This window comes from Artemia sp. Qi Xiang Cuo, chromosome 21, assembly GCF_049724085.1.
Source record: "Artemia sp. Qi Xiang Cuo chromosome 21, ASM4972408v1, whole genome shotgun sequence".
Classification (NCBI taxonomy): Eukaryota; Metazoa; Arthropoda; class Branchiopoda; order Anostraca; family Artemiidae; genus Artemia; species Artemia sp. Qi Xiang Cuo.
The window spans coordinates 39,970,724-39,997,058 of record NC_142814.1 but is presented as its reverse complement, the minus strand read 5'-3'; the positions used below and the strand labels follow the sequence as shown (position 1 = coordinate 39,997,058).

At 31.3% G+C, this 26,335-nt stretch overlaps 1 protein-coding gene across 1 annotated transcript in view; it reads left to right on the top strand.

Annotated features, from left to right (window-relative positions):
• The window catches only part of Rad17 (Rad17 checkpoint clamp loader component), a 163,605-nt gene that overhangs the window by 32,815 nt on the left and 104,455 nt on the right, over positions 1 to 26,335 (top strand). The window contains exon 4 of the mRNA XM_089106907.1: positions 1,565 to 1,736. Within this exon, the coding sequence (XP_088963033.1) occupies positions 1,565 to 1,736 (172 nt within the window). The remainder of the gene's footprint in view (positions 1 to 1,564; positions 1,737 to 26,335) is intronic.

Below are 26,335 nucleotides of genomic sequence, written 5' to 3'. Positions count from 1 at the left end.
TAGGTTAGGTTACATATTTAATGTATGCTATGCTCTGCCCTCCACCTCCCTAATGTGCAAATATATAGCCCCAATTTGTTTCTAAACTATTATATTTTTATCCTATTTTGTTTATTTTATTTTGTTACAATTTTTTTTAATCAAAAATCTGTCTTTTAGAGTTTCTGTTGCTATTAGCCAGTGTCATCATCAATTTTTTTTTTTTTTTTTTTTTTATCACGAACTGTTTGATAGTATTTGCGTTTGCGGCCGAGGAATGTTAGACTTTAAGATTCCGTCGCACAGGGAATGAAAAAGACGAAACCCACAAAAAAAGAAGATACACAGAACAAACAGTTAAAAAACAACAGACACTTTGATAAGTTATCGGGAATGTTACCCGGAGTTTTACCAATAAGTTACCAGGAATGTACCAATAGTAAGCACGTTCCAGTTTCCATAATTGATTACTATATACAGAATTGCTTTTCCAGGGGAAGAAGGTGTTACTTCTCTACGGACTTGCTTTTCTGTGGAAACGACGGACCCCGAAGCAAGATTATACAATTATAAAAATATTGCAATATTCAAGATAATATATATATTTTCCGAAAAAACGCCGTTTTAATTCCCCGCCCTTAAAAATTTTCTTGCATTGGTCTTACTCTTAGCGGGACTTTTTTTTTTTTTTGCCCATGTATTAACCAATCAAGCTAGCCTACCTTATTGGTGCTTCTGATGGCTCGTGTCAAGGGGTTGCCAAAACTCAGAAATAACATACACCAAGTGACACTCGTTAACCGTGGCTAAAACCTGCTAAGCATGGTGGAATTGTGACATTTGCTATGGTACTATACCAAGCGTGGTAGAACTGTACCGTGCGTGGCGAACTGTTTGGCACTGGTGGCGCCCAGAAATTTATAACTGGCGGCGGATAGTTGCTGATTTCACCGCTCGCGTCTTAGTCACCTTTGCGTCGTAGGCCTTGGCAAGGCTTCTATTATCGAATACCTTATCGTAATCACATATTCTGGACTCTTTGAGCATCAATCATAACTTTTAGATATTTTGTGCATTATCATTTGTCCCCGGGCCGCAATCTAAGTCTACACCTAAGCTACAGTGTAGGGAAGATAACTACTCATCCGTCTATACTTCCTACCTCATTCATAACATCATCCTTAAAATCTTGTCTTTAAATCAAAATCTTTAAATTGTTAATCTTTCTTGGGAGGAAGACGAATAGCACCGATGAGAAGGAGAAGGAAGGGTCAGTGATTTTGCTATAGTCAGAATATTCGAGGCTTCCTCAATTTTTATGAATGAGAATTGATTTCTCCGAAGTCTCTCCGAAAATTGACATTCGTAAACCCACGAATGCTAATGCGAAGCACAAATTTTCTATTGGGGAAAGTCTGAGTAACCTCGAAAAATTCAGAGATTGCGGAAACACTGGTCAGGGTTAATAATTTGAAAAAAAAATTTAAAAGTCCTATCTCTAATGATTAAATTTTATCATAAGGCTTTATGGATTTCTGTGTCCTCATTTTCTTACGAGCTGTGATGTATCTTTTCATTCTTTTAGGTGACATGATTTTCCCTGAAAAGCAAGCAACCCTTTTCCGGGATTTTATTTCCCGAACGAGTCGCTATTCTGTTTTGGGACGTGCCAGAAATACGAAATCTAAGGTTTTGCTTATTGAAGACATCCCAAATGTTTTTTATCGAGATTCAGCTGAGCTGCATGACATCCTGAGGTAAAGTCGATAAATTTATTTTCAAAGAATATCTTCTTCTTCTTTGGTTAATGTTGAATAACCCGGAGGCCGTTTTTGTGTTTAATTTAGTGTTACAAATCGATAGTGTAGCGCAAATATCCTAATCTTCTTTTGGGACTGACAATTTTTTAGAGTTGTAAAAAGGTATTCCTTATTTTAAAGAGAATATTGGTCAGACCAGTGGAGCCTTTAATAGACTATGGAAAGGTTGGCAATCCCAAAGCTTCTCTCTACGGCTGAAATTGCGACTGTTAAATAGCAATGTCATGCCAGTTTTGCTTTACGCAGCTGTAACCTAGCACTTGAACTAGGAACAAGAAAGGAGAATTCTTACTTTCGAGAACACATGACGAAGAAGAATTCTCGACATCAACTGGCAGCAGAGGATAACCAACCAATCCATACAAGATAAGAAAGGTTAGCCTCTTGTGGCATATATAATGAGAGTTCGCCGATGGAGATACCTTGGCCACGTACTGCGTATGGATAATCCCCGGCTACCGACTGCAGCGCTCCACTGGCAACCATCTGGTACATGCCGCTGAGGCAGACCCAGAAACACCATGCACCGAATGTGCCAGACAGATCTGCGAAACCTAAGCACCTTAATCCAGCTTCAGTGGGAGGATATATTGGCAGCAGCAAACTTGCGGGAAGATTGTGGCTCCTTTGTGATGCCTGGTTGCCTATGGAGGCACAGGTGGATCAAAGGTAAGGTAAAGAGAATGTAAGGTGCCTCAATCACAATTGAATTCTAGGACACTTTCCTCAGTGGTCATTTTTGAGGTTTGGAGGGGGGTGGAATATACCCTTAGTTTTGCCCCCTCCCTCGATTTAAAAAATACTGCCTTGAGGGGTAATTTTTACTGAAAATAGCCTTTTTAGGTATTCCCATTGAAAAAAACGGAAAATGCGACACATTTACCCCCATAGATTTGGAAAATACATTTTGTCCCCCTCCCCCCCCCCCATTTTTGTGAATTGATACCACTGACATTTTTACCAACTACACAACAAATGTACTTTACTATTTTTCAAAGGGTAAAGAAGTAGCTACAGTTGACTATGTGTGACTTAATATTAGGCATAACATTCATGAATGTGCATAGTTGTAAAGAGGTATAGGGAGGTACAGCTTTTGCCAACCATTTTAATATAGTGACCCATATGCCGCTACATTGTTTTGTCGTAAGAATCTCGGCCGAACCAAGGCAATGAAACATAGTTTGTCATCGGGATATTGTTTGCAGTTTATTTCTTAGAACTGCCTTGATATCTAATGAAAATCTTGTCAACTCATGGTAAATCTGTGGCTGCCAAGTGGTTGTTACGATTTTGGTCTGGGGACCAAAATCGCTGGAAGAAAAATCTGCCCATCGAAGCACCCGGGGCACCTGATCCCGATCCTGGACCCCGATCTGGATTGTTGGCACATTCCTGAAAATCTGTAGCACATCAAGTTTTGATATTAGTAAAAAGCCCCTAAGCTGAAAATTTAACTGTTTTCCCTAAAATTTAGCATTTTCTAAGACTCTTACAAAATTCCGCACTTTTGAGTCTTCTAGTGGGGCGGAAAATGTTTGGTCTGCTCGTAGATAACAATACTCTACTTTAGTGTGAGGACTCCTTTAAAATGAAGGCCTGTACTCTTTGCAAAACCTTGTTACGTTTTGTTGTTACGCTAGACTTGCAATCCTATGTCGTTCGGGACGGAGGTTGTGAGTTCGGATGTCGTCAATCATATTCATTGGGGTGGATGTCGGTGATGTCATTTAGCGAGTTTAGCTGATGTGACTATGGGGAGCTTACGGTTAAACAAATTCCCACGTAATATCTGAATTTAGGATGCCAGGTGGGGCAGAAAACGCCTGATCCTGCTGCAAAGCAGATCTGGGGACCAAAATCGCTGGAAGAAAAATCTGCCCATCGAAGCACCCGGGGCACCTGATCCCGATCCCGGACCCCGATCTGGATTGTTGGCACATTCCTGAAAATCTGTAGCACATCAAGTTTTGATATTAGTAAAAAGCCCCTAAGCTGAAAATTTAACTGTTTTCCCTAAAATTTAGCATTTTCTAAGACTCTTACAAAATTCCGCACTTTTGAGTCTTCTAGTGGGGCGGAAAATGTTTGGTCTGCTCGTAGATAACAATACTCTACTTTAGTGTGAGGACTCCTTTAAAATGAAGGCCTGTACTCTTTGCAAAACCTTTGGATCCCCAAATAGTTCAGTTATGATATGTGGTCACCTAGTTACTTTATCTGATCAATATCTATACAAATTCCTATTCCCCTCGTCGAGACTAAGGGTTGGAGAAGTTGATGAAAGTCATTGACAGTATAGCGTTTGCCAGGAAACATAGATAAGTTAAAAAAAATTAATCTTAATAAAATTTTATTTAGTTTGATTAATTAACTCATTAATTCACTGACTAATTTACTTATTTATTAACCAATCCATTGATGATATAAAGTAGATCTAATTAGGATTTCTATTAAAGTTTTTAGTTTATTTTATTCGGATCCAGCCTTGAATCTTTGAAAGTTGACGGATCTTTTTGTTTTAGAACTATTTTATTGATTATAAAATAATGAAGACTTAGTTAGTATGCCCTACAGACATTAGATAAAAAATTGTGCCCCATTTAAGGCGCGAAGAGCACAATACGTCTTCTTAGAAAACGCGTTTTTATTAACTTCGGTGAAATGTGAAGCAGATAAAAAACTAACATAACATTTCCCTCTTTTATTAATTTCATATACTTACAAAAAATATGAAGTTGCTTGTTTCGCTGGCCTATAAGACTAGCCTATTTTGCTCATCAGGATCAGTTTACTTGCAAAAATTTGAACCCCGAGTCAATTTTATTGTGTGTTATTCATCACAACCTCCCTTGAAATGAATCAACTATATTTAAGAAATGATTAACATCCTAAAGAAAAAGTTTAACTTGGATATTCCATACCTACCCTATTACCTGTTCTACTAATCAGTCCAGAGAGGTCAAAGAACCTTCATTGAGTTTCACTTACAACGGAGCTGGGGACCTAGAAATAACCCAGTCCTGAAAAGTTAATTAATACGTTTTTCCAGTCTCTCCATTGTTATTCGTCAGAGTTGATGCGTATGCTCAGTCTTCCTTCTCAGAATTTGTACCATGTCTGGAATACTTCAGCTTTGATATCGTCTATTTTATAGTGTCTTTTTTTCTTTTTTACTCTGGAACAAAGAATATAGTTAACCTATAAGAGTTGAAATAGGCGGTAGTGTTGAAACTGGTTGAAACTGGTGCTTATGTTAGGGTGCTGGATTGAAAAGCAAAGTCAGTAAAGCTGTGCATTTGTTTCTTTGTTAACTTACCTTGAACTATCCCTACATTAACCCGAAACTTGTCTCTCAGTTGCTTAAAATTGTAAGAAAGTTTAAAGAAAGAAGAAATTTATCACCAGTAGACCTTAGCCAAAGTCAACACCAGTAGCCAAAGTATCCACCAGCCCGTAGCCAGTAGCCAGTAGCCACCAGTAGCCAGTAGCCAAAGTATCACCAGTAGCCAAAGTCATGTTGAACTAGGTGTAATGAATGTGGAGGGTAGGGAACGATAATCTACCCCTGAGAACCTAAATAGTGGTTCGCATGTAAGGGCGTGTGTGCAGGGGCGTTGTGGCTGCGGAAGATCTTTACTTCGCACGTCCTCCTACATACGCTTTTAAACTGTTTGGATTTGTTGATAAGAAGTCTAAAGAATGTCTCTTATTTTATGTTTTGTCTGTTATGTTATGAGTATTATGTCAGGTTATGTAAAGTTATGCCTGATTCCGAAATTGGATGAAAATTGATACGTTACCACCACATAAACAATGTCGACGAAAAATCCAGACAACTTTATACTGAAGCCTTATCTAAGAAGAATATCAAAGTAAAAAACTTCCTAATTAAAAAGTTGATTAATGCTTTGATAAAGCCAGAGCACAGATAGATTTTATTGACAGAGAACGTATGACGGCTTTACATAAAGCTGTAGTTGCTAGCTACAGTGACGTTGTTAAATACCTTCTAGAAAATACAGCTAATCCAAATGCATTATCCACTTGGTGGTATGGTTACACACTGCATTTCTCCTTTAGAGTTTGACGAGCATCCGTGAGGTTTACTTTCGTACCTTCCTTCGTAAGAAGAAGAAATATGTTAGTATCAACTGTCACATATTATTCAACGAGCTCAAATATTATGAAATTTCTCCTTTATTCTTGTGTTTAATGAACCGTCTTTTGTCTTCCAAAGTTAGGAAAAGCTTTATATAAATCTGAAATCTTCCCCATTTTGAAGTAAAAGGGAGCCTCGAGGAATTAATCTTGAAATGTTTACAGACTTCTTTGTTTAGGATTCCTTTCATGAGATATTAAATATTTTTTCTGTTTAATGAGGAAAGAGTTTAGAACTGTTTATGAAACTTATTTTTCCTAAAAGTACCAACGACAATAAAAATGAAATCTGATTTTTGAAGTAGAAACTTGTACAAACTAGTATTGTAAGATTATCGTAAAATAAAAAATGGGTAAGTAAAATCGGTAAAATTGATAAAACAAGGTAAAATTGGTAAAATAAGATACTCCCTTGAAAATGTAGGATGAAATTGGTGTTTTAGACTTGCCTGGTAGACTTTTTCAGCTTTTAATGAACATTTTTAATGATTCTTAGTTTCCTGGGCTTAAAAAGGGTAATACCCGATGTAGAGTTTCATCAATTTAATCAACAATCTAGTTTTTCTCTTTAGGGATAAACTAGGGTAATATAGGCCTAGGGTAATACCTCAGCACTTCGACAGTTCCTGATTTCGGACAATCCATTTTGTAAAAAAAAAAAAAAAAAAAAAAAAAAAAAAAAAAATATTTGGAAAATTATATTAGCAATTTTTTCTACATTTAAACCTAAGAAATGTTACCTTAACAGTCTTGCATATTTAAATAGCCGTATTTCTTAATATATTTAAATAAATATATTTAAATGTATTTAATATATATAAATATATTTATATAAATATATATATTTATATAAATATATATATTTATATAAATATATATATATAAATATATTAAATATATATAAATATGTTTAAATAATATATTTAAAGCCATATTTAAATAGCCGTATTCAGCCTCATTTCTCATATCATATCCATGTTACTTCTCATTTATTAATAAAAGCACTGAATACAAATAAAAAAGTGGTCAGTATCACTTTGATGAATGATTAACTAAGCTGTGGATCATAATAGCAGAACATTTAGTCACTTTCATAGTCATTAAGATTGTCTTCAATAGGATCTACTGGTTAATATAGTTCCACTCCTTCAGATTCAGATGGCATTTCCGAAGCCCCCCCCCTCTTGAAACAAAAGTTCTGGATACGGCCCCTAGGATTATATATCAATTCTGCCTCCACCCTTCTCCTGGTCTCTCCCTAAGAACTAATTCTTTATTTATCTGAAGATTCTTTCAAAACAACTGCTAAAACACAAGGGCCATTATACTACAATGATAGTTTCTTAAAGACACTGCGGCCAGTAACAACTCATTCAGTAGCAATTTTCTATTTGACTGGTCCCCCCTCCAAGGTTTACTCAAACTTTTAAAAGGGCACTGGAACTTTCGATTTCCAATTGACTGAGCCCCCTCTGAAGTTTATTCGACCACCCCTGCCGCACAAAGTTCATCTGGGAGAAAATAAATTAACAAATATTAATACATTGAACCATTATGGGTCTTTGCTATAGGCATTGCTATACGATTGCCTCTGACTTAAACATGAGAGTAGAAATTTCAATTTCCCTTCTAACAAAGATCCAGAATTATCCAGGGGTAAATTGGACTGATTTTTCGTGGGAAAAAGGTAATTTTCCATGGGGGAGGGATAAACGCCGGCTCCTGGGGGAACAACAGCATGAACACAAGATTTCTCTGATATATGAAGTTTAAAAAAAAAATGAGGATATTGAATCTGTTTTGGCCCGCCACATCATTTCGCGAGGACTGCTGCTATTTTTTTTTCATTTACCCTTTTATTTTATTAGAAATATCTTTTCTGGAAATCTCATTGAAAAAAAAAATCAATTCCTCTGTTGAAAAAATAGAAAAACAAAGAAATTGCCACGTAGTAATATCAATTTGAAACGATCAAAAATATAACGAATTCACTAATGCGATCAAATTATAGTTTTTACTTGGTTGATCCACTTCCTCCGTACATGGGATAATTTATGTAAATGCACTAAACAGTTACTGTAGGAAAGCTTAAGCACTGGTATTTTAATTTTTGCCTAAATTCAATGTACTTTGCCAAATAATAAAATGTTTTGTGTCTTTGTTTCACTTGCTGGAATTAATAGTTAATTTTTTTTTTCTATAAGAATTGAACACTTTGAAATATTCTATTAATTGAATTTCAAAGCTTTGGTGTCAGTTGGGTATTATTAAGCTCAAATAAACTCACTGCAACACTATCTTGGTCAGAATTTTTCTTTGATTTTCCTGGCTAATATCATGTTTCTGTGAATTGTTAGCCAACTATTTCTATTAGCTGACAACTCAATTTCCGCCGTCCAAACAAATTTTTGTTAGCTAACATTGTTAGCTAACAATTGGACGGCGGAAAAACCCCTATAATTTTTTTGGTTTTTAAAATATTTTTTAACTAAATGGATATTTCGAATTTTTATCGGATCCCTTTGGGGAAAAAGAGTTTGAGCGGGCTGGTTTGCTCTCTGGTCACTTTTGACTCTTAAAAAGCGAACTAGAACTTTTGATTTCCAATCCAATGAGCCTCCTCTAAAGTTAATACGACCACCTCTTCCATAAAAGCCTTACGTGTTAGTAGAAGTGGGTGTGCCAGTCCCGTACCCACACCATATATGGGCATAGAGTCATTAGGGAGAACACGTGGTTAATGGGGTCAATGACCTAAATGTCAACAACAACAACATCGACCTTGACATTCGCTGAGAGCGTGCACTTACAACAACAACAACATCGACCTTGGAACACCTGTGCTGTCGACCTCAATTCACCTATCGTGAATCAATAATTCCCCTTAGAAACAACAAATTAATTCCCCTTTCTTGACAGATCAATCAACCAATGACATCATCTGTCAGACTTTAAAAATTTTCGCCTAGAAACGATTCTCCAGGAATAGATCCAAGTCATTAATGTCTTTGCCTCGGAAACAACTCTTTTGGTCGAACTCCAAAGGATATTAATAGCCAAAGGCCATGGAAACAATTCTCCAAGAAAGATCTTAGCGATGAATTGTTTTAGCGCGGGAATCAGGTTTCTTATTAATTTGAAATGCATTAGCGCAGAGATGCCAAAAACAATAGGAACACGCTGAATTACGTTTAGGGATTATTTGGGCGAAACTGTTTTAGACAGGTTATGGAACTATTTCGGCGAAACAGTTAGAGACATTTTAAAAGATGATTTTTGAAGAGATTTTAGAAGAGAATTTAATGGTGAAACTCTGTGGTCGATATAATACACAAGTTTCATTTGAACAGTGTTGTGAGGTCCTCTAACCCAACCCAAAGGGTTCCAATCCTCCTACCCAACCCCGAAGGAAGCCCCCGGTACTCAAAGGCCCACCCAGACCCCCAAAGGCCATCCCCGGGCCCCACAAAGGCCCATCGAGCTCCCAAAGGACCAACGGGGTCCCAAAGGCCCTCCACCGGTCCCCAAATGTCCCCCAGGCCCCCAACTGCCCCCCCCGGACCCCCAAAGGCCCACCCGGGTCCCCAAAGGCCCACCCCCGGCCCCCAAAGGTCCCCCGGACCAGAGAAGCGCCGCCGGGATGCGCCGCGGGCCCGGACAGCGCTGCAGGATGTGTTGCAGGGATGCGCCGCGGGTCAGGAAAGCGCCGCAGGGGGTGCGCCGCAGGGAGGCACCGCAAGAAAGCGCCGCAAGATGCGCCGCAGGGATGTGCCGCAAAAAAAGTAAACTAAAAAGTAAAAATTTCGAAATGTTATCCCCCAAACACCCTCCTCAGACCCCCAAAGGCCCTCCCCTGGTCCTCAAAGGTCCCCCGGGCTCCCAAAGGGCCAACCGGCCCCCAAGGGTCCCCCGGTCCCCAAAGGTCCACTGGGCTCCCAAAGGCACCCCCCCCGGTCCTCAAGGGCCCCCAAGCTCCCAAACGCCCCCCCTGGGCCGCAAAGGTCCTCCCCCGGTCCCCATACATGCACACAAAAACTTACACACACACAAAAACTTACACACACACGCAAAAACTAACACACACACACACACGAAAACTTACACACACACACACTAAATGTTACACACACACTCAAAAAATTACACACACACACACAAAAACTTACACACACACACACACAAAAAAAAACTTACACGATCACACTACAACATACATGAACACAAAAACTTACATTAACACAAAAAATTACACACACACACACACAAAACTTAAACACACACACAAACACACGAAAAATAACAAACACACGCCAAAACTTACACACACAAAAAAACATACACACACACACACACACATACACAAAAACTAACACAATAAAAAAACAAAAACACACACACAAACACACAAAAACTAAAAAACACAAAAACACAAACACACACACAAAACTAACACACACACACACGAAAACTTAAACACACACGACAAAACTTACACACACAAAAACTTACACACACACACACACACACAAACTTATACACACACACACAAAAAAAACTTACACACACAAAAACAAACACACACACACACACACACACACACAAACTAACACACACACACACAAAACTTCCATCCACACAGAAAAGTTAGAAAAAATACAAAATATTCCTTTATTACCTCTGCAAAACGGCTAAAAATGAAGAATTCATACACATTTTCAACTAGCTAAGGGTAAGTGTTTTAAATATGAGCCATTCTGTTGCGAAAACACACAAAAGTTAGAAAAAATACAAAATATTCCTTTATTACCTCTGCAAAACGGCTAAAAATGAAGAATTCATACACATTTTCAACTAGCTAAGGGTAAGTGTTTTAAATATGAGCCATTCTGTTGCGAAAACACACAAAAGTTAGAAAAAATACAAAATATTCCTTTATTACCTCTGCAATACGGCTAAAAATGAAGAATTCATACACATTTTCAACTAGCTAATGGTAAGTGTTTTAAATATGAGCCATTCTGTTGCGAAAACACACAAAAGTTAGACAAAATGCAAAATATTCCCGTTTTACCTCTGCATTACGGCTAAAAATGAAAAATTCTTACGGATCTTCAACTAGCTAAAGGATGAATGTTTTATATCTGTGACATTCGATTTCATAAACACAAAAGTAAAAAAAAATGCAAAATGTTGGTTTATTACATCTGCAAAACGGCATAATATTAATAATTCGTACACATTTTCAACTACCTAAGGGTAAGTGTTTCAAATATGAGCCATTATGTTGCGAAAACACACAAAAGTTAGAAAAAATGCAAAATTTTCCCTTATTACCTCTGCAATACGGTTAAAAAGGAAGAATTCATAAACATTTTCAACTAGCTAAGGGTAAGTGTTTTAAATATGAGCCATTCTGCTGCGAAAACACACAAAAGTTAGAAAAAATACAAAATGTTCCTTTATTACCACTGCAAAACGGCTAAAAATGAAGAATTCATACACATTTTCAACTAGCTAAGGGTGAGTGTTTTAAATAGGAGCCATTATGTTGCGAAAACACACAAAAGTTAGAAAAAATACAAAATCTTCCTTTATTAACTCTGCAAAACGGCTAAAAATGAAGAATTCATACACATTTTCAACTAGCTAAGAGTGAGTGTTTTAAATATGAGCCATTCTGTTGCAAAAACACACAAAAGTTAGAAAAAATACAAAATATTCCTTTATTACCTCTGCAATACGGCTAAAAATGAAGAATTCATACACATTTTCAACTAGCTAAAGGGTAAATGTTTTAAATATTAGCCATTATATTGCGTAAACACACAAAGTTATAAAAAATGCAAAATGTTCCTTTATTACCACTGAATTAAGGGTAAAAAAGAAGAATTCATACACATATTCAACTAGCTAAGGGTGAGTGTTTTAAATATGAGCCATTCTGTTGCGAAAACACACAAAAGTTAGAAAAAATACAAAATATTCCTTTATTACCTCTGCAATACGGGTAAAAATGTAGAATTCATACACATTTTCAACTAGCTAAGGGTAAGTGTTTTAAATATGAGCCATTCTGTTGCGAAAACACACAAAAGTTAGAAAAAATACAAAATTTTCATTTATTACCTCTGCAATACGGCTAAAAATTAAGAATTAATAAACATTTTAAAATATCTAATTGTATTTTTATTTACTTTTCTAATTTCTTGTTATACAACACAAAACTGAAAGAAACAATACTAATTATTCCTTTATTACCTCTGCAAAACTACTAAAAATAAAGAATTCATACACATTTTTAACTAGCTAAGGGTAAATGTTTGAAATATGAGCCATTCTATTGCGAAAACACACAAAAGTTAGAAAAAATGCAAAATATTCCTTTATTACCTCTGCAATACGGCTAAAAATGAAGAATTCATACACATTTTCAACTACCTAAAGGGTAAATGTTTTAAATATTAGCCATTATATTGCGAAAACCCACAAAAGATAGAAAAAATGCAAAATGTTACTTTATTACCTCTGCATTATGGCTAAAAATGAAGAATTCATACACATTTTCAACTAGCTAAGGGTAAGTGTTTTAAATATGAGCCATTCGGTTGCGAAAACACACAAAATTTAGAAAAAATACAAAATATTCCTTTATTACCTCTGGAAAACGGGTAAAAATGAAGAATTCATACACATTTTCAACTAGCTAAGGGTAAGTGTTTTAAATATGAGCCATTCTTTTGCGAAAACACACAAAAGTTATAAAAAATACAAAATGTTACTTCATTACCTCTTCAAACCTGCTAAAATTGAAGAATTCATACACATTTTCAACTAGCTAAGGGTAAGTGTTTTAAATATGAGCCATTCTGTTGCAAAAAAACACAAAAGCTAGAAAAAATACAAAATATTCCTTTATTACATCTTAAATACGGCTAAAAATTAATAATACATACAAATTTTCAACTAGCTAAGGGTAAGTGTTTTAAATATGATCCATTCTGTTGCTAAAACACACAAAAGTTAGAAAAAAAAACAAAATATTCCTTAATTACCTCTGCAAAAAGGCTAAAAATGAAGAATTCATACACATCTTCAAAGATATAAAGGGAAAATGTAAGAACGATGAAGAATAATAGTGAGTCAACAAACAAAAGATTGTAGACATGCAAAATGTTCCTTTTTTACCACTTCATATAGGCAAAAGATTTTGGATAAATACACATCTACAACAATATAAAGGGTACAAGTTTTTATATGGAGACAGACTATAGAGTATAACCAAAAAATTTAGAAAAAATGCAAAATGTTAATTAATAACAAATGATCATATGAACAAATTTAATTAGAATTAAACCTGTTATAATATATAATGTTAATTGTGTTAAATATGACACATTCTGTAGCGAAAACACACAAAAGTTAGAAAAGATACAAAATATTCCTTTATTACCTCTGCAAAACGGCTAAAAATGAAGAATTCATACACATTTTCAACTAGCTAAGGGTAAGTGTTTTAAATATGAGCCATTCTGTTGCGAAAACACACAAAAGTCAGAAAAAATACAAAATATTCCTTTATTACCTCTGCAAAACGGCTAAAAAAGAAGAATTCATACACATTTTCAACTAGCTAAGGGTAAGTGTTTTAAATATGATCTAGTCTGTTGCGAAAACACACAAAATTTTGAAAAAATACAAAATATTCCTTTATTACCTCTGCAAAACGGCTAAAAATGAAGAATTCATACACATTTTCAACTAGCTAAGGGTAAATGTTTTAAATATGAGCCATTCTGTTGCGAAAACACACAAAAGTTAGAAATAATTGTAAATATTCCTTTATTACCTCTGCAAAACGGCTAAAAATGAAGAATTCATACACATTTTCAACTAGCTAAGGGTAAGTGTTTTAAATATGAGCCATTCTATTGCGAAAACACACAAAAGTTAGAAAAAATACAAAATCTTCCTTTATTAACTCTGCTAATCGTGTAAACTTGATGATTTCATACACCTATTCTAATAGCTAAGTGTAAGTTTTTTAAATATGAGCCATTCTGTTGATAAAACAAACAAAAGTTAGAAAAAATACAAACTTTTCCTTTATTACCTCTGCAAAATGTCTAATATTTAAGAATTCATACACATTTTCAACTTGCTAAGGGTAAGTGTTTTGAATATGAACCATTCTATTGCGTAAACACACAAAAGGTTAGAAAAAATACAAAATATTCCTTTATTAACTCTGAAATCCTTGTAAATATGAATATTTAATTCACCTTGTCATCGAGAGTTTTTTTAGTTCATTTAATAATATAAAGTCTGGTGCGAAAACACAAAAAATTTATAAAAATTGCAAAATGTTTCTGTATTACATATGCAATACGGCTAAAACTGAAAACTTCCTACACATTTTCAACTAGCTAATGGTATGTGTTTTAAATATGAGCCATTCTGTTGCGAAAACACACAAAAGTTAGAAAAATACAACCTGACCCCCATAATTGAAGGATATGAATTAGAACCATGGGAAAGTAATTTCATCGTATTTTGCATTTCCCACAAGAGATCACTTTTCGAGTAAAAGTAAAGAGCTACCAGAATAAACCAAAGATATGATGAACTAATAGCGAATAATTGTTCAAACCTAAATTTTCTGTATTAAGAGAATAGTTATTTTTGAACCATTATATCTACCAAAGGTTCAATACCTGAGTTAAACAAAGAGGTTTCAATTTCAGGAAAAAATTCATCATATTTTGCTTATTTTCGTTGGAAAACACACTGAAAAGACATATTATTGAACTCACATCAAACATTGCCGGGGCTTGCATTTGAAGAACCTTCCATTATTTTATATCTTGTCCTCTATTTCAGCATATACTGACTTTTAAAGCTTTTCAATGCTCTTGAATATACTAACCTAACGGTTATTTATTTACGAAATTGTGCAAACTGTTGATTTAGAACAATAATTACCTTTCTATATATCAATTAACACTCACTAGAATTGCCACTTTTCACTCGCGGAGAATGGTTTCAAAACAATACTTCTTACATCGCATAGACTAAATGTGTCAAACGAGGCATCTTCAGTGCAGATTAATTAATTGTTACGTTCGATTTTTTTTTGGACATAGGAGAGCATCAATGGGAAGTGAGAATTTCTGTAAAACTATCAAAGATTGATTAGGTGTATGGTTAGGCTTGGTTAGATTATGTTAGGTTAGGTTAATTTAGGGTAGACTAGCTTAGCCTACGTACGAGAAAGAAAAGTTCTTAGGTGTGGAGCTCCCCCACCGCCTCAACCATCGCTCTTGAAACCCCTTGAATTAGGTTAGAGACAGACAAAAAGTTAGGTGTATGGTTAGGTTAGGTTAGATTATGTTAGGTTAATTTAGGTTAGACTAGCTTAGCCTACGTAGCCCCCCCTCCCCCACCGCCTCAACCATCGCTCTTGAAATCCCTTGAATTAGGTTAGAGACAGACAAAATGTTAGGTGTATGGTTAGGTTCGGTTAGATTATGTTAGGTTAGGTTAATTAACGGCAGCCTCTTTTGTTAAGGTTTTTTATTTTGGGGGGGGGGGGCTCCCGCCCCCTCAACAAAAAAGTTAGGTGTATGGTTAGGTTAGGTTAGATTATGTTAGGTTAGGTTAATTTAGGTTAGACTAGCTTAGCCTACGTACGGCCTCCCCCCCCCACCCCCGGGGGCCACGGGGACTGAAAGCCTACCACGGGTGGGACCCCCACCACCAAGGTTAGGTTACCTAACATTTCAAGGTGAGTTTTCGTTTTACATATGAGTTTTAGTTAGAGTTTTAATTTAGTAGCTTAGTTTGGTTTTAGTTTAGTTTTAGATTAGTGTTTAGTTAGAGTTATAGTTTAGTAGTTTAGGGATTAGAATTTATTTCTAGTTTAGTTTTAGTTAGTTTAGTTTTAGTTTAGTCTAGATTTTTAGTTTAGTTTTAGATTAGTGTTTATTTTTAGTTTAGTTTTAGTTAGTTTAGTTTAGTTTTAGATTAGAATTTATTTCTAGTTTAGTTTTAGTTAGTTTAGTTTTAGTTTAGTCTAGATTTTAGTTTTAGTTTTAGTTTACTTTTAGTTTATTTTAGATTAGAGTTTTAGTTTTGCTACAGTTTGCTAAAGAGTTTTAGGTAGAGTTTTAATTTAGTAGCTTAGTTTGGTTTTAGTTTAGTTTTAGATTAGTGTTTAGTTTTAGTTAGTTTAGTTTAGTTTTAGATTAGAATTTATTTTTAGTTTAGTTTTAGTTAGTTTAGTTTTAGTTTAGTCTAGATTTTTAGTTTACTTTTAGTTTAGTTTAGATTAGAGTTTTAGTTTAGCTACAGTTTGCTAAAGAGTTTTAGTTAGAGTTTTAATTTAGTAGCTTAGTTTGTTTTTAGTTTAGTTTTAGATTAGTGTTTAGTTTTAGTTTATAGTTTTAGTTTATTTTTAGATTAGTGTTTAGTTTTATTTTAGAGTTTTAGTTAGTTTAGTTTATTTTTAGATTAGTGTTTAGTTTTAGTTTAGAGTTTTATTTATTTTAGTTTACTTTTAGTTTAGATTTTTAGTTTTAGTTTTAGTTTAATTTTAGTTTAGTTTAGATTAGAGTTTTAGTTTAGCTACAGTTTGCTAAAGAGGTTTAGTTATAGTTTTAATTTAGTAGCTTAGTTCGGTTTTAGTTTAGTTTTAGATTAGTGTTTAGTTTTAGTTTAGAGTTTTAGTTAGTTTAGTTTAGTTTTAGATTAGTGTTTAGTTTTAGTTAGAGTTATACTTTAGTAGTTTATAGATTAGAATTTATTTCTAGTTTATTTTTAGTTAGTTTAGTTTTAGTTTAGTCTAGATTTTTAGTTTAGTTTTAGTTTACTTTTAGTTTTTTTAGTTAGTTTAGTTTAGTTTTAGATTAGAATTTATTTCTAGTTTAGTTTTAGTTAGTTTAGTTTTAGTTTAGTCTAGATTTTAGTTTTAGTTTACTTTTAGTTTAGTTTAGATTAGAGTTTTCGTTATACATATGAGTTTTAGTTAGAGTTTTAATTTAGTAGCTTAGTTTGGTTTTAGTTTATTTTTAGATTAGTGTTTAGTTTTAGTTTAGAGTTTTAGTTTAGTTTTAGATTAGTGTTTAGTTTTAGTTTAGAGTTTTAGTTTAGTTTTAGATTAGTGTTTAGTTTTAGTTTAGAGTTTTAGTTAGTTTAGTTTACTTTTAGTTTAGATTTTTTGTTTTAGTTTTAGTTTACTTTTAGTTTAGTTTAGATTAGAGTTTTAGTTTAGCTACAGTTTGCTAAAGAGTTTTAGTTAGAGTTTTAATTTAGTAGCTTAGTTTGGTTTTAGTTTAGTTTTAGATTAGTGTTTAGTTTTAGTTTTGAGTTTTAGTTTAGTTTTATATTAGTTTTAGTTAGTTTAGTTAGTTTAGTTTAGTTTTAGATTAGTGTTTAGTTTTAGTTTAGAGTTTTATTTAGTTTAGTTTACTTTTAGTTTAGATTTTTAGTTTTAGTTTTAGTTTACTTTTAGTTTAGTTTAGATTAGAGTTTTAGTTTAGCTACAGTTTGCTAAAGAGGTTTAGTTAGAGTTTTAATTTAGTAGCTTAGTTCGGTTTTAGTTTAGTTTTAGATTAGTGTTTAGTTTTAGTTTAGAGTTATAGTTTAGTTTTAGTTTAGTTTTAGTTAGTTTAGTTATAGTTTAGTTTAGTTTTAGATTAGTGTTTAGTTTTAGTTTAGAGTTTTAGTTAGTTTAGTTTAGTTTTAGATTAGTGTTTAGTTTTAGTTAGAGTTATACTTTAGTAGTTTAGAGATTAGAATTTATTTTTAGTTTAGTTTTAGTTAGTTTAGTTTTAATTTAGTCTAGATTTTTATTCTTAGTTTTAGTTTACTTTTAGTTTTTTAGTTAAGATTTTTCGCTTTACATATGAGTTTTAGTTAGAGTTTTAATTTATTAAGCTTAGTTTGTTTTTAGTTTAGTTTTATATTAGTGTTTGGTTTTAGTTTAGTTTAGTTTAGTTTTAGATTAGTGTTTAGTTTTAGTTAGTTATAGTTTAGTAGTTTAGAGATTAGAATTTATTTCTATTTTAGTTTTATTTAGTTTAGTTTTAGTTTAGTCTAGATTTTTAGTTTTAGTTTTAGTTTACTTTTAGTTTAGTTTAGATTAGAGTTTTAGTTTAGCTACAGTTTGCTAAAGAGTTTTAGTTAGAGTTTTAATTTAGTAGCTTAGTTCAGTTTTAGTTTAGTTTTAGATTAGTGTTTATTTTTAGTTTAGTTTTAGTTAGTTTAGTTTAGTTTTAGATTAGAATTTATTTCTAGTTTAGTTTTAGTTAGTTTAGTTTTAGTTTAGTCTAGATTTTTAGTTTAGAGTTTTAGTTAGTTTAGTTTACTTTTAGTTTAGATTTTTAGTTTTAGTTTTAGTTTACTTTTAGTTTAGTTTAGATTAGAGTTTTAGTTTAGCTACAGTTTGCTAAAGAGGTTTAGTTAGAGTTTTAATTTAGTAGCTTAGTTCGGTTTTAGTTTAGTTTTAGATTAGTGTTTAGTTTTAGTTTAGAGTTATAGTTTAGTTTTAGTTTAGTTTTAGTTAGTTTAGTTATAGTTTAGTTTAGTTTTAGATTAGTGTTTAGTTTTAGTTTAGAGTTTTAATTAGTTTAGTTTAGTTTTAGATTAGTGTTTAGTTTTAGTTAGAGTTATACTTTAGTAGTTTAGGGATTATAATTTATTTCTAGTTTAGTTTTAGTTAGTTTAGTTTTAGTTTAGTCTAGATTTTTAGTTTGAGTTTTAGTTTACTTTTAGTTTTTTAGTTAAGAGTTTTTGTTTTACATATGAGTTTTAGTTAGAGTTTTAATTTAGTAGCTTAGTTTTGTTTTAGTTTAGTTTTAGATTAGTGTTTGGTTTTAGTTTAGTTTAGTTTAGTTTTAGATTAGTGTTTAGTTTTAGTTAGTTATAGTTTAGTAGTTTAGAGATTAGAATTTATTTCTAGTTTAGTTTTATTTAGTTTAGTTTTAGTTTAGTCTAGATTTTTAGTTTAATTTTAGTTTACTTTTAGTTTAGTTTAGATTAGAGTTTTAGTTTAGCTACAGTTTGCTAAAGAGTTTTAGTTAGAGTTTTAATTTAGTAGCTTAGTTCGGTTTTAGTTTAGTTTTAGATTAGTGTTTATTTTTAGTTTAGTTTTAGTTAGTTTAGTTTTAGATTAGAATTTATTTCTAGTTTAGTTTTAGTTAGTTTAGTTTTAGTTTAGTCTAGATTTTAGTTTTAGTTTTAGTTTACTTTTAGTTTAGTTTAGATTAGAGTTTTAGTTTAGCTACAGTTTGCTAAAGAGTTTTAGTTAGAGTTTTAATTTAGTAGCTTAGTTTGGTTTTAGTTTAGTTTTAGATTAGTGTTTAGTTTTAGTTAGTTTAGTTTTAGTTTAGTCTAGATTTTTAGTTTGAGTTTTAGTTTACTTTTAGTTTAGTTTTTGATTAGAGTTTTCGTTTTACATATGAGTTTTAGTTAGAGTTTTAATTTAGTAGCTTAGTTTGGTTTTAGTTTAGTTTTAGATTAGTGTTTGGTTTTAGTTTAGAGTTTTAGTTAGTTTTAGATTAGTGTTTAGTTTTAGTGTTTAGTTTTAGTTTAGAGTTTTAGTTAGTTTAGTTTACTTTTAGTTTAGATTTTTAGTTTTAGTTTTAGTTTACTTTTAGTTTAGTTTAGATTAGAGTTTTAGTTTAGCTACAGTTTGCTAAAGAGGTTTAGTTATAGTTTTAATTTAGTAGCTTAGTTCGGTTTTAGTTTATTTTTAGATTAGTGTTTAGTTTTAGTTTAGAGTTTTAGTTAGTTTAGTTTAGTTTTAGATTAGTGTTTAGTTTTAGTTAGAGTTATACTTTAGTAGTTTAGGGATTATAATTTATTTCTAGTTTAGTTTTAGATAGTTTAGTTTTAGTTTAGTCTAGATTTTTAGTTTAGTTTTAGATTAGTGTTTATTTTTAGTTTAGTTTTAGTGAGTTTAGTTTAGTTTTAGATTAGAATTTATTTCTAGTTTAGTTTTAGTTAGTTTAGTTTTAGTTTAGTCTAGATTTTAGTTTTAGTTTACTTTTAGTTTAGTTTAGATTAGAGTTTTCGTTATACATATGAGTTTTAGTTAGAGTTTTAATTTAGTAGCTTAGTTTGGTTTTAGTTTAGTTTTAGATTAGTGTTTAGTTTTAGTTTAGAGTTTTAGTTTAGTTTTAGATTAGTGTTTAGTTTTAGTTTAGAGTTTTAGTTTAGTTTTAGATTAGTGTTTAGTTTTATTTTAGATTTTTATTTAGTTTATTTTACTTTTAGTTTAGATTTTTAGTTTTAGTTTTAGTTTACTTTTAGTTTAGTTTAGATTAGAGTTTTAGTTTAGCTACAGTTTGCTAAAGAGTTTTAGTTAGAGTTTTAATTTAGTAGCTTAGTTTGGTTTTAGTTTAGTTTTAGATTAGTGTTTAGTTTTAGTTTTGAGTTTTAGTTTAGTTTTAGATTAGTGTTTAGTTTTAGTTTAGAGTTTTAGTTAGTTTAGTTTAGTTTTAGATTAGTGTTTAGTTTTATTTTAGAGTTTTAGTTAGTTTAGTTTTAGTTTATTCTAGATTTTTAGTTTTAGTTTTAGTTTACTTTTAGTTTGTTTAGATTAGAGTTTTAGTTTAGCTACAGTTTGCTAAAGAGGTTTAGTTAGAGTTTTAATTTAGTAGCTTAGTTCGGTTTTAGTTTAGTTTTAGATTAGTGTTTAGTTTTAGTTTAGAGTTATAGTTTAGTTTTAGTTTAGTTTTAGTTAGTTTAGTTATAGTTTAGTTTAGTTTTAGATTAGTGTTTAGTTTTAGTTTAGAGTTTTAGTTAGTTTAGTTTAGTTTTAGATTAGTGTTTAGTTTTATTTAGAGTTATACTTTATTAGTTTAGAGATTAGAATTTATTTTTAGTTTAGTTTTAGTTAGTTTAGTTTTAGTTTAGTCTAGATTTTTAGTCTGAGTTTTAGTTTACTTTTAGTTTTTTAGTTAAGATTTTTCGCTTTACATATGAGTTTTAGTTAGAGTTTTAATTTAGTAGCATAGTTTGGTTTTAGTTTAGTTTTAGATTAGTGTTTAGTTTTAGTTTAGTTTAGTTTAGTTTTAGATTAGTGTTTAGTTTTAGTTATTTATAGTTTAGTATTTTAGATATTAGAATTTATTTTTATTTTAGTTTTATTTAGTTTAGTTTTAGTTTAGTATAGATTTTTAGTTTTAGTTTTAGTTTACTTTTAGTTTAGTTTAGATTAGAGTTTTAGTTTAGCTACAGTTTGCTAAAGAGTTTTAGTTAGAGTTTTAATTTAGTAGCTTAGTTCGGTTTTAGTTTAGTTTTAGATTAGTGTTTATTTTTAGTTTAGTTTTAGTTAGTTTAGTTTAGTTTTAGATTAGAATTTATTTCTAGTTTAGTTTTAGTTAGTTTAGTTTTAGTTTAGTCTAGATTTTAGTTTTAGTTTTAGTTTACTTTTAGTTTAGTTTAGATTAGAGTTTTAGTTTAGCTACAGTTTGCTAAAGAGTTTTAGTTAGAGTTTTAATTTAGTAGCTTAGTTTGGTTTTAGTTTAGATTTAGATTAGTGTTTAGTTTTAGTTAGTTTAGTTTAGTTTTAGATTAGAATTTATTTCTAGTTTAGTTTTAGTTAGTTTAGTTTTAGTTTAGTCTAGATTTTTAGTTTAGAGTTTTAGTTAGTTTAGTTTACTTTTAGTTTAGATTTTTAGTTTTAGTTTTAGTTTACTTTTAGTTTAGTTTAGATTAGAGTTTTAGTTTAGCTACAGTTTGCTAAAGAGGTTTAGTTAGAGTTTTAATTTAGTAGCTTAGTTCGGTTTTAGTTTAGTTTTAGATTAGTGTTTAGTTTTAGTTTAGAGTTATAGTTTAGTTTTAGTTTAGTTTTAGTTAGTTTAGTTATAGTTTAGTTTAGTTTTAGATTAGTGTTTAGTTTTAGTTTAGAGTTTTAGTTAGTTTAGTTTAGTTTTAGATTAGTGTTTAGTTTTAGTTTAGAGATATAGTTCAGTAGTTTAGAGATTAGAATTTATTTCTAGTTTAGTTTTAGTTTAGTCTAGATTTTTAGTTTGAGTTTTAGTTTATTTTAAGTTTTTTTAGTTAAGAGTTTTTGTTTTACATATGAGTTTTAGTTAGAGTTTTAATTTAGTAGCTTAGTTTGGTTTTAGTTTAGTTTTAGATTAGTGTTTGGTTTTAGTTTAGTTTAGTTTAGTTTTAGATTAGTGTTTAGTTTTAGTTAGTTATAGTTTAGTAGTTTAGAGATTAGAATTTATTTCTAGTTTATTTTTATTTAGTTTAGTTTTAGTTTAGTCTAGATTTTTAGTTTTATTTTTAGTTTACTTTTAGTTTAGTTTAGATTAGAGTTTTAGTTTAGCTACAGTTTGCTAAAGAGTTTTAGTTAGAGTTTTAATTTAGTAGCTTAGTTCGGTTTTAGTTTAGTTTTATATTAGTGTTTATTTTTAGTTTAGTTTTAGTTAGTTTAGTTTTAGATTAGAATTTATTTCTAGTTTAGTTTTAGTTAGTTTAGTTTTAGTTTAGTCTAGATTTTAGTTTTAGTTTTAGTTTACTTTTAGTTTAGTTTAGATTAGAGTTTTAGTTTAGCTACAGTTTGCTAAAGAGTTTTAGGTAGAGTTTTAATTTAGTAGCTTAGTTTGGTTTTAGTTTAGTTTTAGATTAGTGTTTAGTTTTAGTTAGTTTAGTTTAGTTTTAGATTAGAATTTATTTCTAGTTTAGTTTTAGTTAGTTTAGTTTTAGTTTAGTCTAGATTTTAGTTTTAGTTTACTTTTAGTTTAGTTTAGATTAGAGTTTTCGTTTTACATATGAGTTTTAGTTAGAGTTTTAATTTAGTAGCTTAGTTTGGTTTTAGTTTAGTTTTAGATTAGTGTTTGGTTTTAGTTTAGAGTTTTAGTTAGTTTTAGATTAGTGTTTAGTTTTAGTGTTTAGTTTTAGTTTAGAGTTTTAGTTAGTTTAGTTTACTTTTAGTTTAGATTTTTAGTTTTAGTTTTAGTTTACTTTTAGTTTAGTTTAGATTAGAGTTTTAGTTTAGCTACAGTTTGCTAAAGAGTTTTAGTTAGAGTTTTAATTTAGTAGCTTAGTTCGGTTTTAGTTTAGTTTTATATTAGTGTTTATTTTTAGTTTAGAGTTTTAGTTAGTTTAGTTTAGTTTTAGATTAGTGTTTAGTTTTAGTTAGAGTTATACTTTAGTAGTTTAGAGATTAGAATTTATTTCTAGTTTAGTTTTAGTTAGTTTAGTTTTAGTTTAGTCTAGATTTTTAGTTTAGTTTTAGATTAGTGTTTATTTTTAGTTTAGTTTTAGTGAGTTTAGTTTAGTTTTAGATTAGAATTTATTTCTAGTTTAGTTTTAGTTAGTTTAGTTTTAGTTTAGTCTAGATTTTAGTTTTAGTTTACTTTTAGTTTAGTTTAGATTAGAGTTTTCGTTTTACATATGAGTTTTAGTTAGAGTTTTAATTTAGTAGCTTAGTTTGGTTTTAGTTTAGTTTTAGATTAGTGTTTAGTTTTAGTTTAGAGTTTTAGTTTAGTTTTAGATTAGTGTTTAGTTTTAGTTTAGAGTTTTAGTTTAGTTTTAGATTAGTGTTTAGTTTTAGTTTAGAGTTTTAGTTAGTTTAGTTTACTTTTAGTTTAGATTTTTAGTTTTAGTTTTAGTTTACTTTTAGTTTAGTTTAGATTAGAGTTTTAGTTTAGCTACAGTTTGCTAAAGAGTTTTAGTTAGAGTTTTAATTTAGTAGCTTAGTTTGGTTTTAGTTTAGTTTTAGATTAGTGTTTAGTTTTAGTTTTGAGTTTTAGTTTAGTTTTAGATTAGTGTTTAGTTTTAGTTTAGAGTTTTAGTTAGTTTAGTTTAGTTTTAGATTAGTGTTTAGTTTTAGTTTAGAGTTTTAGTTAGTTTAGTTTACTTTTAGTTTAGATTTTTAGTTTTAGTTTTAGTTTACTTTTAGTTTGTTTAGATTAGAGTTTTAGTTTAGCTACAGTTTGCTAAAGAGGTTTAGTTAGAGTTTTAATTTAGTAGCTTAGTTCGGTTTTAGTTTAGTTTTAGATTAGTGTTTAGTTTTAGTTTAGAGTTATAGTTTAGTTTTAGTTTAGTTTTAGTTAGTTTGGTTTTAGTTTAGTTTAGTTTTAGATTAGTATTTAGTTTTAGTTTAGAGTTTTAATTAGTTTAGTCTAGTTTTAGATTAGTGTTTAGTTTTAGTTAGAGGTATACTTTAGTAGTTTAGAGATTAGAATTTATTTCTAGTTTAGTTTTAGTTAGTTTAGTTTTAGTTTAGTCTAGATTTTTAGTTTGAGTTTTAGTTTACTTTTAGTTTTTTTTTAGTTAAGAGTTTTCGTTTTACATATGAGTTATAGTTAGAGTTTTAATTTAGTAGCTTAGTTTGGTTTTAGTTTAGTTTTAGATTAGTGTTTGGTTTTAGTTTAGAGTTTTAGTTAGTTTAGTTTAGTTTTAGATTAGTGTTTAGTTTTAGTTAGTTATAGTTTAGTAGTTTAGAGATTAGAATTTATTTCTAGTTTAGTTTTAGTTAGTTTAGTTTTAGTTTAGTCTAGATTTTTAGTTTGAGTTTTAGTTTACTTTTAGTTTAGTTTAGATTAGAGTTTTAGTTTAGCTACAGTTTGCTAAAGAGTTTTAGTTAGAGTTTTAATTTAGTAGCTTAGTTCGGTTTTAGTTTAGTTTTATATTAGTGTTTAGTTTTAGTTTAGATTTTAGTATTGTTTAGTTTAGTTTATTTTTAGTTATGGTTTTGAAGTGCCTAAAAGGGAAAATAAATGCTGTTGTTCTTGTAGTTTCTTCAATGTCATAACGTCAACTAATAGCCTTTTCTACTGTTCACCGGAAGATATACTGTAATTTCATTGTCGAAAATCTCGGTGACTACACGTAGATCCTCTGGCGTGCTCTGATTAAGATCCAGCAAAATGTAACCGTAGGGCTTGCTAGTCGCCTGAGTGTACGCTGACAACAGAAATTTAGGGGCGCCGGGGTATATCTGTTTATTGAGAGTTATGAGTGAGCTAGAATCACGAACAACTCGATAGATAATATAAATAGTGCAATTCAAAGCAAGGGTTCGCATACATTTGCTCTGATGAAACAGATTGGGTAAAACTAGGGCTATGGAAATATGTTCATGATGAGATCGGACAGTGAACAATTGCAGCATTTCCTGTGAGAACTGTTCAATGGATTCAGCTAAATCATCAATAATCAGCCAAGAGTTTGGCTCAATAATATTGAAAACATCAAGTCCCTGTATGAATTGTATCTGCACCAGTCCCGTCGTGGCAATTGCTTTTATTTTTATCATAGGACTCTTGCCAAATACTATAGCAATAGTAGATTTTTTCGGTTTTTCCAAAAACATTTTATCGCAATTTTGAATTATTCTAGCTAAAAGTGTTGTTTTCCCCGACATTGAGGGACCACACAGAAACGATCTGAAGGGTGTTTTAAATTGATACATGCTGCTGGGGACAACAGTCGGACTACAACTAACTGTAAATCATATGTGCTCAATGAGTAGGTAGTAATTTTCCCATGGATCTATCTATTCAAGAACAACAAAAACAATATTTCATGGCAGCATTTATTACAGCAATATGAACACTTATTCAACATGAACAACGATAAAAATAACACTTGTTCAACGTGACAAAATTTCATGGTCAACATGAAAACTCTATTTGTTCAACATGAACTGCAATGATAACACTTTATAAATATGCACTTTTTGTCTTTAAACACTTTTCTGTACAACACTTTTCTGTACAATAAAAACACTTTTTTTGTCCATCATCAACAAGACTTTTCTATACAACACTTTTTGTCAACTTAAACACTTTTCTATACAACACTTTTTGTACAACAGAAAATACACACACTTGGAACTAGTAGCACAGTTGAACATTATGAATTTAAAGGTGGGATCCCCCCACCCCCCGGGGGCCGCGGGGCCGACGGCCGGCCGGCCGCGGGCGGGACCCCCCCCCCTGGGCGGCCGCGGGAAGGGACCCCCCTCCCCCGGGAACCGCGGGTCGAAAAAGAATATTTGTCGTCACTGCTATGGGTTAGGTTAGTGGTTGGGTTAGTGGTGGTGGTTAGTGCTTGGGCTAGATGAGGTTGAGTTAAAGGGGTTAGATTGTCAAATTAGGTTAATTTATCCAGACCAAGTTGATTGCGATAGTCAGTGCATTCAACTCGGTCTGAAATACGGTAGTGCCCGTGGGGTAGGACAGTCACACCATTCTCGAGCACATAGACCTTGTCGGATATACACGACATTGCATTCTTCTCCACTCTCACAGTATAATTTCTATACTGTAGAGAGCGAATTGCAAGCACTTGTGCTCTTGGCACTAGGCTACTTTCCACACAGTCTCTGTACACGCTCTTGTTAAACTTGCTCTTTA